The sequence below is a fragment of the Melanotaenia boesemani genome, chromosome 2 (genome assembly GCF_017639745.1).
Source record: "Melanotaenia boesemani isolate fMelBoe1 chromosome 2, fMelBoe1.pri, whole genome shotgun sequence".
NCBI classification, from domain to species: Eukaryota; Metazoa; Chordata; class Actinopteri; order Atheriniformes; family Melanotaeniidae; genus Melanotaenia; species Melanotaenia boesemani.
Window position 1 is genome coordinate 3,555,584 of NC_055683.1, and position 11,904 is coordinate 3,567,487.

General features: G+C 44.4%; 1 protein-coding gene across 2 annotated transcripts; it reads right to left on the reverse strand.

Moving 5' to 3' along the window:
• Positions 1–710: 710 nt before the first annotated feature.
• Positions 711–1,919, reverse strand: LOC121630645. Of its 2 annotated transcripts, XM_041971048.1 has the most exons (3): positions 1,804–1,919; positions 1,350–1,716; positions 711–1,251 (listed from the first exon to the last, which is right to left on the reverse strand). In XM_041971048.1, the coding sequence occupies exons 2-3, from the start codon at positions 1,500–1,502 to the stop codon at positions 751–753; spliced, it is 654 nt and encodes a 217-aa protein (XP_041826982.1). In that variant the 5' UTR covers positions 1,503–1,716; positions 1,804–1,919; the 3' UTR covers positions 711–750. The 2 variants fall into 2 exon arrangements, with proteins under 2 accessions (XP_041826982.1, XP_041826989.1); XM_041971055.1 differs by having other exon boundaries at positions 1,350–1,875.
• Between the last annotated feature and the right edge of the window lie 9,985 nt (positions 1,920–11,904).

The window sequence follows — 11,904 nt, forward strand, 5'->3', positions numbered from 1 at the left end:
AATTATTCATCTTTATGATATTTTTTTGGGCCTGTTCATTTGCATCAATGCCTGAGGAAGGCACAAGAATGTTTCATTTTTGCATCCTATTTTGTAGTTTTTAAGAATGCATGAGTGCCTTTTTAGTTTTGACTGACACATTGATGGTTGCCAGGATGGCTCATTTCAGTTTACATTCTTTTTGTTTTTACAGGCATACTACTTTCTCTGCCCCTAATGGATCACCACCTCATCGTGGTGGGGCAGTTTGTGTGTCTCCATGACCTTGAGAGCTATGTCGGCTGGAGTTTATACTCCTGGTAGGGACACCCATGCCGTATTGGTTGAAGGGTAGAGACCAGACGAAGAGTGATCCCATCACAATCATCCTTGGAAGATTTTCTCAGCTGGTTGACAATTCATTCTGTGGTAATAAAAATACTACATGTACTGCCTGTGACCTGTTTGCATGCATTTGTGTTACCACACATTGGTCTGCTGATTAAATGAAAACACTGCCAGTAACTTGTGTAAGACAATAGAGTGCAATTTGTCAACATGCATATGTGCAGCACAAACACCAACTTGCTAGTAAGTGGACTGTTTACCTTAATGAATATGGCAATGCATAAGTTGAAATTCAAAATGTTTTAATATCAGAGACCCAGGGGGTAGTGCTTAAACCTGCACTGTAATGACTGAATAAAAATAAAATAAAGTTAAAAAAAAAAGTGTATAAAATAAAGACCTCAGAAAAAACAAATAGGCGGTCTATTTTTTGGCCGTCTGACTGTCGACAAGTTTCTCAAATACTCCCAAGAGCCGGTCCATTTGGGCCTGGTTTCTGGCCTCCCTGGCCTCCTCCCGGGCATCCATTTGGAGGTTCCTGGCCTCTCGTTTGGCAGCATCTTCTTTGAGGAACTCCAGGATGTCGCTGCTGCTGCTCTTCCTCCTCCTCTTCCTCCCTTTCCCTCCACCCTCTGGATTGTTGGAGAGTGGAGAGTGGGTAGAGGGTTCTGGTGGCTCTCCACTGGACCCCCAGGCAGTGCTGGTGGACGGCATTGCGCTGGTGGACGCGCCATTGTTGGGGTGTCTGGGACTCTCATCAGTATCCTCCTCAGCCTCTGTATCCACTGCAGTGGCTATGAGGCTGAGGGGCCTGATGGAGTCCCTCGCCCCCATGGCATCATGCATGGCCTCAAAAAAGGGCCATGTTGCAGCAGTGACCTGCCCACCCTCTGTGCCTGCACCAGTTCGTGGCAAGATGAGATCCTACAAGAAGAGCACATGACATCAGATTCACACATTCAATGTAGTGATACATAATTGCTGATATCTAATAAGACTGGAGAAAGCTCAGGAAGAGTCACCATTGGTGTCAATTGAACCCACAGAACAACATCCAACATGTCACCCAGCAACCCATGTGCATAAACATTAAACAGGTTAACCCTATATTTCTTCTTTAAGTTTTCCCATTTCTTTGCAGCCTGGCTGGGGGTCACAACCTTCTGCAGACCCATTTCTGCAATGATAACACTATACACATACGCACACAGACACAAATGCTGCTCATCAACACTGGTTTTCTTTTGTTTTCAGCCCATTTACTTTTATATGGATTACAAGAACTCAACACTTACTCAAATCCTTGTAAGGACGCGTTGCGGAAGCCCGTAAATAGCGCTTCATGTTTTATCCTGAGACAAATTAATTTTTTGGTTTGGTCTTCAGACCCTGTTGATGGAGATATTACGTTGTTATTAGCCACATTCTTTCAGACATTCATGACAATAAATCATGGCTGCAGTGTTTTATACTTACAGACAAATCGTCGCTGCAGCAACTTCTCTTCTGTCATTTTTTTTTTTTTTTTTTAAAGAATTGTAATCCTCTCGTTTTGGCGTCTCTCTCCTTGCAGTGCAGGTCTCAAAGTGCTGTCCCAATCCTATTTAAAGCATTTCGAGCCCTTGTGGCCTGTCACCCTCGACTCCTCACGCAGGTGATGTCATTTAGTCATCAGGGGCTCAGGGCGAGTGCTCAAGTTTTCGGTTTGGGATTGGGGGGAAGACTGGCTGTGGGATTTATGCATCGACTCCGCCTTCCTCCATTCGGATTGGTCGCCTGATGTCCGTGATCCTTCGAGTGGCCTGTACAAGGACTCCTCGCCCATAAAAGCCCTGCATCACCATCATTCATGGCAGCTGTGTACCTTGGGCACACAGCTTGCCAGTTTGGGATTACTCTTGAGTGTTAGTTGTTGGCTGTGTATCTTGTAAGAGCTTTCTGTGCATTGTTTTTGGCTTTAGATAAAAGACGCTCTCGTTTAATTTGGAGAAGCATTTGTTGATAAATAACGCTCTCCTTTTGAGAAGCTGTGTTGAGTTGTTTTGTTTGCTTATTAGTGTGAAGTCCCAGAGTTAGTCTGGTTGACCTTTTGTTCTGTCTTGTGTTTTGAGAGTTTGCCGTAATTGGACACCTTTGTTAACTTTTTATTATTATTATTATTATTATTATTTGCTGGTAATGGTATAATTTTGTTTATAGGATCTTTTGTGTAATGATTAAGTGGTAATGTAGCCCTTTTTGTGTTTAAGCTTGTTTATTGTTAAATATTTTTTTTTTTATTTATACCATTTAGTTTTGACCCAGCCTGATTTGTTACTAACCCTTTTGCCTTAGATTTGAGCCAGAAGTGAGGGTTCATAAAATAATGGGGGCTCGTCCGGGAGTTAATTGGTTTAACTGGGTCTAATTAAGGGTGGATATTTGTTTCTATTCATGTTTACTGATCAAGAGAATCATTTCTGTTCACCATTTTCTGCATTGTGTGGGGAAGTGGTAAGTTGTGATAATGGCTAAATTTGATCTTGTGTGGTTCTGTTTAGAATCCGTCACTGGATCAAATAGATGTAAGTCGCAAGGACGACTTGGCTGTGATTGCAGACCACTATGAGATTCCGATGCCAAAACAGGTGATTAAGAAGGAAATGAGGGCGTTGGTGGTGGCTGGTCTGCTGACATGTGTGTGACAGACATGTGGTGAAAGTGGCTGATGTTGGAGCTATGGGTGGTTGGGTTGTGTTGCCTGTGGTGGCAGGTCCGTCTGGAGAGGCGGGACCTAGCAGGGATCTACGTGGCTCAGAGAGTCTTGAGGAGGACTCTGAGGGAGGCGATAGGCCAGCAACTCCTGTCACTCTTCCCCGGTTTGATCCGCTCCTCTCCGGAAGTGCCTCTCGAGCTGACATTCGATTGAGGGTAAGGTTGGCACGGCTACAACTGGAAGCCCAGGAGAAAGCTCAACAACGGCAAATGCAGCTTGACATCAGGAGGATGGACATCGAAGCTGATAAGGCAGTGCGTCTGCGCCGTTTGGAGCTGGAAGCTCAAGCCCCCTCTACCAACACGCAGAACACTGGTAACCCAGCTGGGTCCCAGGTTACTGCTTCTCCCTCCCGCCGGTTTGACATATCGAAATCTATTCCTTTTGTACCGGTATTCAGAGAGTCAGATGTGGACTGTTATTTTCCAGCCTTTGAGTGCATCGCTTTAGTGCTGCTATGGCCTTGGGGTTGTTGGTCCCTCCTCATACAATGCAGACTGTCTGGGAGGCTGCTGATGTAAAACCTCAGGAGATTCTGCTACCACCTGCTGATTCCTTACTGTCAGTTACCCATGAGCAACTGTGCGCTACACAGGTGCTTTAAGGTGGTGGTAAGTGCTGATCAACGGAGTTGAACAATTGAATCAGTTGTGATTCCTGAGGCTGACTGGAATGCAGAGTTCTTTTCCACTTTCGGATTACCATGCATAATTCAGACAGATCAGGGAAGCAACTTCATGTCCAAAATGTTTAAGCAGCTTCTTACTGAATTAAACATACAGCATGTCACGTCAACAGCGTATCACCCATAAAGCCAGGGGTCACTCAAAAAATGGCATCAGACAGTAAAGCATATGTTACGCAAATTCCATGTTTAGTCTGGACTCTGGTCTGGACTCTGGTCCGGACTCTGGTCTGGACTCTGGTCTGGACTCTAGCCTGGACTCTGGCCTGGACTCTGGTCTGGACTCTGGTCTGGACTCTAGCCTGGACTCTGGTCTGGACTCTAGCCTGGACTCTAGCCTGGACTATGGTCTGGACTCTGGTCTGTACTAGTTGACTAGAGTCTTTGGATCTAAGAGCTCTGCTAGGTTTATATTCTCTGAACATATTACAGATGGATGCTGGGCCTAAACCATTCTGGGATGTAAACCATCAGAAGGGTTTAAAATCTATTCTGTGACTGACTGGAAACCAGTATAAACTAGAAACCAGTATAAACTGGAAACCAGTATAAACTAGAAACCAGTATAAACTGGAAACCAGTATAAACTAGAAACCAGTATAAACTGGAAACCAGTGTAAATATTTTAAAACTGGTGTGATGTGTTCAGATCCCCAGCAGCAGCATTTGGATGAGCTGCAGATGTTTAATGCCCTTTTTATTAAGTCCTGTTAAAGACCATTACAGTAATCCAGTCTACTGGAGACTGATGCATGGAGGAGTTTCTCCTGGTCTTACTGGGAAGTCCTGTTAAAGACCATTACAGTAATCCAGGCTACTGGAGAATTTAGTTTCTTTCTCTGCAAACAGCATCCTGTTTGGTGATTCTTTTCTTCTAACACTGTAACATCTGGACAGCAGGCAGCAGATTATTAAAGGTGTGTGTAATTATGGTAATCATTGTCTAAATATGTGAATTTTGTCCTAAATGTGGTGGAAATGTGGCACAGCACAACAGGACTTCTTGTTTGTGTTCTGATCTGGTTCCCAGGACATAAAAATAAAGCATTTTGCAGCTTAGACTCACACAGATTTATATTATTTCTGTCTACATCTCTGTTCCCTCCTCCCATTTTTCTTCTCTTTCCTCTGTGGTGTGTGATCCAGCCATCCATCCATCCTGTCCTCCTCCACAGGGATCCTTCCTCCTCCTCTTCCTCAGGGAGGACCCTTTCCTTCAGCCTGACCCTTTGACCTGAACCAAGCATACAAACATTTGTAAAGGAAAATCCACTTTCGTTTTCTGCTGAAAGATGAAGCAGAGCTCCAGATGTACCAAAAGCTGCTTCCTTTCCCAGACTTGAGCATCTTAACTGATTCTTACTTGGTTCTCAAAACTGGTTCTGATTCGGTTTCAGTGCCAGCAGTCAATATAAAGGAAAGATCAGACTAGATCACAGGCCAGTTTAAATCTGATTAGCCGCCCAATCGTGGAAAGAGACTTCAGTCAGATCCGATCTGGTTCCTTCAGACACAAGCTGTAATCAGCTCCAGGGGGAGGTCTGAAGGAAGATGTTAGCATGTCACTTCATCTGATTATTTCTCTCATTGGAACAAAGTTCTTCTTTCTGCACATCACATGGAGGAAAGGTCATGAGTTTCTGACGTCTAGTTTAGAACATTAAAACATACACATGATCTTATACATCAGGACTTGTTCAGCCTATAAAGATGGTGGGGACGTGGCGGATGCTACCGGAGGCCCCTCCCCCGTCCAGAAGCCTCACAGAGGCTGGTCCTCAAGCTGCATGAAGAGCAGGAGATGTTTTTCTTGCTTCATAACCAGCCTGAAGCTGCTCCTGGCCGATCAAGCTCTGACTTCCAGTCACATATTAATGCTTTTTAATGTAGACTGTAGACAAAAACATTTAAAAAACTCATCTTTTAAATTGTTTAATTAAGTTAGATTTAAAAAGTAGATAATCTTAACTAGTTTGTTGGTTTAATTATTTACGTGATCTCATCTCAAGTATTGTGCAGAAAAGGACACTAATGTAAACAAGTACACAAAGTAGTGGTTAAAGTTTTTTTATATTTTGTATTTTTTGCACCACAGTGAACAAACAGTCTGAGAACACTGTTCAGATTGTATGAAGAATGTCTGCACGAACTAAGAGCTGTAAGATAATGAAGTTATTTTTCACTGTTAATGTCTTTTCTTATATTTATTAATATATTTTTGTTGTATTGTTTGGAGTGTGATTTCCAAAAAGAAAAAAAAAAAGAAATTTCCCCCTCTGTAGCATCGAACATAGTATGGAGTTTCGTGCACCAGCCCACCAGCCTTAGTATCGTATCGAATTTGAAACTTTAGTATCGTGACAACCCTAAAAGATATCGTCATCAGTAACCTGTAGACCGCGGTCTAACATGGTCGGCCCAGATATCCACGCTTCTGGCCATGCCAGCAGATAGGAGATAACAACACTGTGTTCATGGAGCAGAAAACTTCCAGGTCGCGCTGCTGCCTCCAATGAAAAGTCCAAAATCAGGTCTGATGGTTTTCCTCCTGGTTCAGGTTCAGAAGGAGGATTTCATTCATGGTTCTGGTTCTACTTGTATTTAGGCCCGAGCACCGAAGGCGGTGCGAAGGCCTGTTGTAATTCAAATGTTTTTTCCTTATTGTTTTTTTTTTTTTTACCAGGCTCCCAACTGTGACCAAAACTAGATTTATGTTCCCACCACATGAATAATACACGCAGAGATGGAAACACGCCACTCTCTGATTTTACAACCAAAGCATAACATACATGCCTTCTCTGCACATGCACCATTTTCCTCTTGAAACAGCACGCACGCACACACACACACACACACACACACTTCCTGCTGCGAGCCAGTGGCAAGCAACACAGTTGGACATGAAATACTGTCCAATGCAATCATCCATCTGCTTTGCAGAGACTCCCCACCCCTGTTTCCATCTTTCTTTCTTTCTTTCTTTCTTTCTTTCTTTCTTTCTTTCTTCTCATCCCCCTATTTCCTCCACCATTACTCCTCCTCCTCTTATCACCATTCCAGCTTCACTTGTAGTAAATCACATCTCTCCTCTGTGTGTCTGTCTCTGTAACGCAGCAGAAAATACAAAGCCGCCTCCTCCTCTTTTTACAGAGACAGACCAGACGGCTAATTTCATCTCATATTTATTTAGTAAAACAGAAATGATCCTGTGTGGAGGCAGTAGTAAGGAAACAGCAGTGCAGAAACAGACACATGAGAGTGGATTTAAAAACTGCATGAAACTAATTCCTTTGAGTAATAATAGATTATTAATGAAAATGTTGGTTTTCATTCATAAATAAAACTGGTTGAAATGAATCAGCTGCATCCCTTTCCCTCTGTGACCATTGTAGGAGGCCCAAATGCAGCTTCTGGAGGATCCTGATGGAGAGGTTCAAATACCTGCTGCTGCTCATCAGTGGCTTTTTACCAACTAATATCTAAATTTCCTGACCTGACAACACTTGGATACTACAGGAATGACAGTCAGTATACAGGTGGGCGAGGTCCACATGACTGTGTGAAAATTGACCTGGGACAAAACAGCAACGTGTCCTTTAGTGCCGGCACGTGATGCACCTCAATGTGCACTCCTTCACCGGCCCATACATGTGGTTTCCACAGGAGGAGAAAATGAGCAGCCGACACTAGAGACTGCAAGAAGGTGTATGCAAACCCACCCAGTCTTCAGCTCCATCAGCCACTGACTAGCTCAAGCGGCTGACCCACAAAAGATGAAGCCCTCTTCTGCCAATGAAGACAACCTGACCGCAGTGAGCAGTTGCCCACCACAGGTACAATCAGCTGAAATGCTCAACCACCTCCGCTACGACAGCTAGAGATCTATCAGGGCCACCAAGGAAGAGGAAATGCATGCTGACTGGTGTCCAGCATTGGCATCCAACCAAAAACACCAAATAACTCCCCTTCAACCTGTAACTTGTGGAACTCCTGTAACTTGTGGATCTACTGTAACCTGTGGATCTCCAGTAACCTGTGGTTCTCCTGTAACTTGTGGACCTCCGGTAACCTGTGGACCTCCTGTAACCCGTGGATCTCCTGTTACCAATGGATCTCCTGTAACCCATGGACCTCCTGTAACCTGTGGCCCTCCTGTAACCTGTGGAACTCCTGTAACCTGTGGATCTCCTGTAACTTGTGGACCTCCTGTAACCTGTGGATCTCCTGTAACTTGTGGACCTCCTGTAACCTGTGGAACTCCTGTAACCTGTGGATCTCCTGTAACTTGTGGACCTCCTGTAACCTGTGGATCTCCTGTAACTTGTGGATCTCCTGTAACCTGTGGATCTCTTGTAACCTATGGATTTCTTGTAACCTGTGGACCTCCTGTAACCTGTAGACCTCCTGGAACCTGTGGACCTCCTGTAGGCTATGGATCTCTGGTAACTTGTGGACCTCCTGTAACCTGTAGACCTCCTGGAACCTGTGGACCTCCTGTAGGCTATGGATCTCTGGTAACTTGTGGATCTCCTGTAACCTGTGGACCTCCTGTAACCTGTGGACCTCCTGTAACCTGTAGACCTCCTGGAACCTGTGGACCTCCTGTAGGCTATGGATCTCTGGTAACTTGTGGACCTCCTGTAACCTGTAGACCTCCTGGAACCTGTGGACCTCCTGTAGGCTATGGATCTCCTGTAACTTGTGGATCTCCTGTAACCTGTGGACCTCCTGTAAACTGTGGCCCTCCTGTAACTTGTGGATCTCCTGTAACCTGTGGATTTCTTGTAACCTGTGGACCTTCGGTAACCTGTGGACCTCCTGGAACCTGTAGACCTCCTGTAACTTGTGGATCTCCTGTAACCTGTGGACCTCATGTAACCTGTGGATCTCCTGTAACCTGTGGATCTCCTATAACCTGTTGATCTCTGCTGGTAATTCCCAAATATCACCCTGGATGGATCTCAACTAAGCTGCATTGAGTTTATCACCAAGTGCAAACAGCCAGAGACACGCTTGTTTCTTTCATTTCACAGAAGAGCCAGAGCTAGCCAGACTTTAGAGCACCTGCTATTCTGACAAACTTAAACTTGACTGGGTTTCTGTTGGTCCAGTTCCTTCCTCCAATCATGTCCTCTCTTGGCTTTCAGCCACGGTGCAGGTTTGAAGCAACCAGTGTGTTGCTGGCGTGTGATGTGACGCTGTGAAGTGATGCAGCATGCTGGAAAAGAAGGTGTGAAGTGTGGTCACAAAATCTCACAATCCTGTTATTAAAGTGACATAAACCAACAGGTAAAAGGCTCCTTCAGCTCAGTCAATTGATCTAAATTGTGATTTCAGTCTATAGACATTTGAAAAATGTGTTCTCACAAGGACTGTTAAAGTTATTATTTCATCTCATAGTCTTGGACCGGTTTCGTGGCCCCTGACACCGTTGGCTATAGAGATGCATGGCTCTTGAAGGAAGCTGAATCTTGCAGAGCCATTCCTTTCAAACAGCCATTCACAAGACTGGCTCATTCTCATTTTTTTGTTTATTCAGAATTCAATCAAGATTTAAATACAAGATTTAAAAAATACAGAAATACAAGACAAATCTAAATAAAATAGAATGAAGCTAAGTGACGTCAGTGCAAATTTTATTTGGATAGAACACAGTATTTGTTTCTGATCAACACTGTCTGCCCATAGATGCATCACATTAATGTGCTGGGCATCAGACTCTCATGATGACTCATACGTTCCACATCAAAGCAGTGTGGAGAATTTGCAGATAATAAAGAATGGCTCACAACTGCGACTTGGTCTCATAGTTAATTTAAAGAGCCGTTCAAAAGAATTGATTTATTCATGAACGTCACAGCTCTAATCTGAAATTCCTGCCTCTTTGATTAAAATCATAGCTCATTTAATTATCGATCTCTTAATTAGTTAGATATTGTATGTTGTATATATTTTGGGGAGAGTTGCTAATAAGCCCTTTGGGTTTCTTGACTCTTCCTGCACATTTTAAACATATCTTTTAACATGTTTCATTTATCGTTATTTTTTTCCTTTTAATGATATTATGTATGTGCAAATCACAATAAATCAAATCAAATCAAAACAGCTTTAATGCATATAAAATCTCTGATCTTGATTTAATGGCGATAACAAAAGCCAGCTGTAAACAGACCATGTGCTCATATACAGATACTGGTTGAAATGGAAAAGGGGCGCTGATAGAGCCACACAGAACTGATTGTAATAGCAGGCTCAGCAGCCCCCTGTGAGCTTGAGGGTCCTACACAATATCTTAGCTGTTCCTAGGACTGCACTCTTCTGGATGGAGATGTCTGATGGTTCTCCAGGTATCTGTTGGAGCCACTTCTCCAAGGTGGGGGACACAGCCCCCGGTACTCCAATGACCGCTGGTACTACTGTTGCCTCCACCTTCCAGCAACCTGCCAGTATCTTGCTCCCTGCTGTGAGGTGCTGGATTGTTTCAGGGGCCTCTTTGCACAGCCTGCACCTGGGGTCCTTCCTGGTGTGGTAGATCTGGGCCTCCATTGCCCTGGTACTCAAGGCTTGCTCCTGTGCTGCCGTGATTTGTGCCTCTGTGCTGTCCAGCCCTCTCTATCCACTGGTAGGACTTGTTCATATCTGCCACTTTAGCTATCTGTCGGTGGTAGATAGCCCCATGCAGAGGCTTGTCCTCCCATGATGGTTCCTCCATTTCATTCTCCTCCAGGTTCCATTGTCTGAGACGTTTATTCAGTGAGCTTGGATGTTTCGTCTTGGAGAGTGGCTCTGATGCTCACTAGTCCTCGGCCTCCCTCTTTGCTCTTAGTGTGTAGCCTCTGGACACTGGATTTGGGGTGGAACCCTCCATGCATGGTGAACAGCTTCCATCTTCTAACATCTGTGGTTTGAACTTCAGATCTTGTTCTTGCCATTGAGCTGACTTCTCAAGACTTGCCTTACTCGTTGCAGATATTTGGGTGTGGCAGCTTTCCTTGTGGCTTCATGGTAGCCGTTTGCTTGTGGTATGCCAAGGTACTTGTAGCTCTCTTCAACATCTGTGTTTCTGCCCTCTGGTAGTGCAGTGCCCTCTGTATGGACCACCTTCCCTCTCTTTGTTACCATTCGCCCACATTTCTCCAGTCTGAATGACATACTGATGTCTCTGCTGTAGATCCTGACACATAAAACGTGTGAGATGTTATTTGTGCAATGTGTGTGTTCCATACACAATTGTTTTTTACTTTATTATATCTTTAACTTTGTATGGGCTTTAGTGTCTTTTATTGTTCAGCAAGTAGATGAGAATGTGGGTCAGGGGGACTTCCTGATTGAACCTGGGGCAGCTTCTTTGCCAGGTGAACTAAACACTGCGGCCACACCAACTAGTTATTTTCTATTTTCCTCGTCTTTCTGTCTGGTCTTTTTGCTCTTGAAGCAACAGTTCTTTGATGGTTTAGTTACCATGCTGCTCTGGTTTGTTGCCTCTACTATCGGGAAAAACTGACAGTCCTGCTTCCACCTCCACACTGGGCTCAGGAGGCTGAGTAGAGGTGATTACTCCTGGGTGAAGCTGCAGCTAGCAGCAGCTAGCTTCAGGCTTAGCTCTCCTCACTTTCCCCAGCAATGGTGAAGCAGCCATGCTGGAACTAGCAGAGCTGTGTGGTGTTTGTTGCTGAAGCAAAACATTCATGGCTAAACAGGAAGTTTCTCCCAGCAACTTCCTCTGCTCCGACGTCCCCCCTCCTCTTCTTCAGCTCTTAAAGGGGCCACCCTTTCAACAGCGCTGTAAACACCACCATGTCTCTGCACAACTGAGACATAATTCTTATAATCTGTTTTTTCATTAATTATTTTTATTAGTGTAATCTGGCAGGCCATACACTACCTTTCAAAAGTTTGGGGTCACTTTGCCATGGGATTCAATAGGGAAGTGACCCCAAACTTTTGAACGGTAGTGTATATAATTGGTGACGGGTCAATTTTGGCCCGCAGGCCGCTAGTTGCTTTAAACTTTATGACATACAGTGGCCATGCTGAGAAAGACTGCTCTGTTAGTTTTGGATCAGCACGTGGTTCTGTTCCCACAGGGACATCCCAGTGACCTGGCCTTCAACCCTGACCTTTGACCCCCAGATGA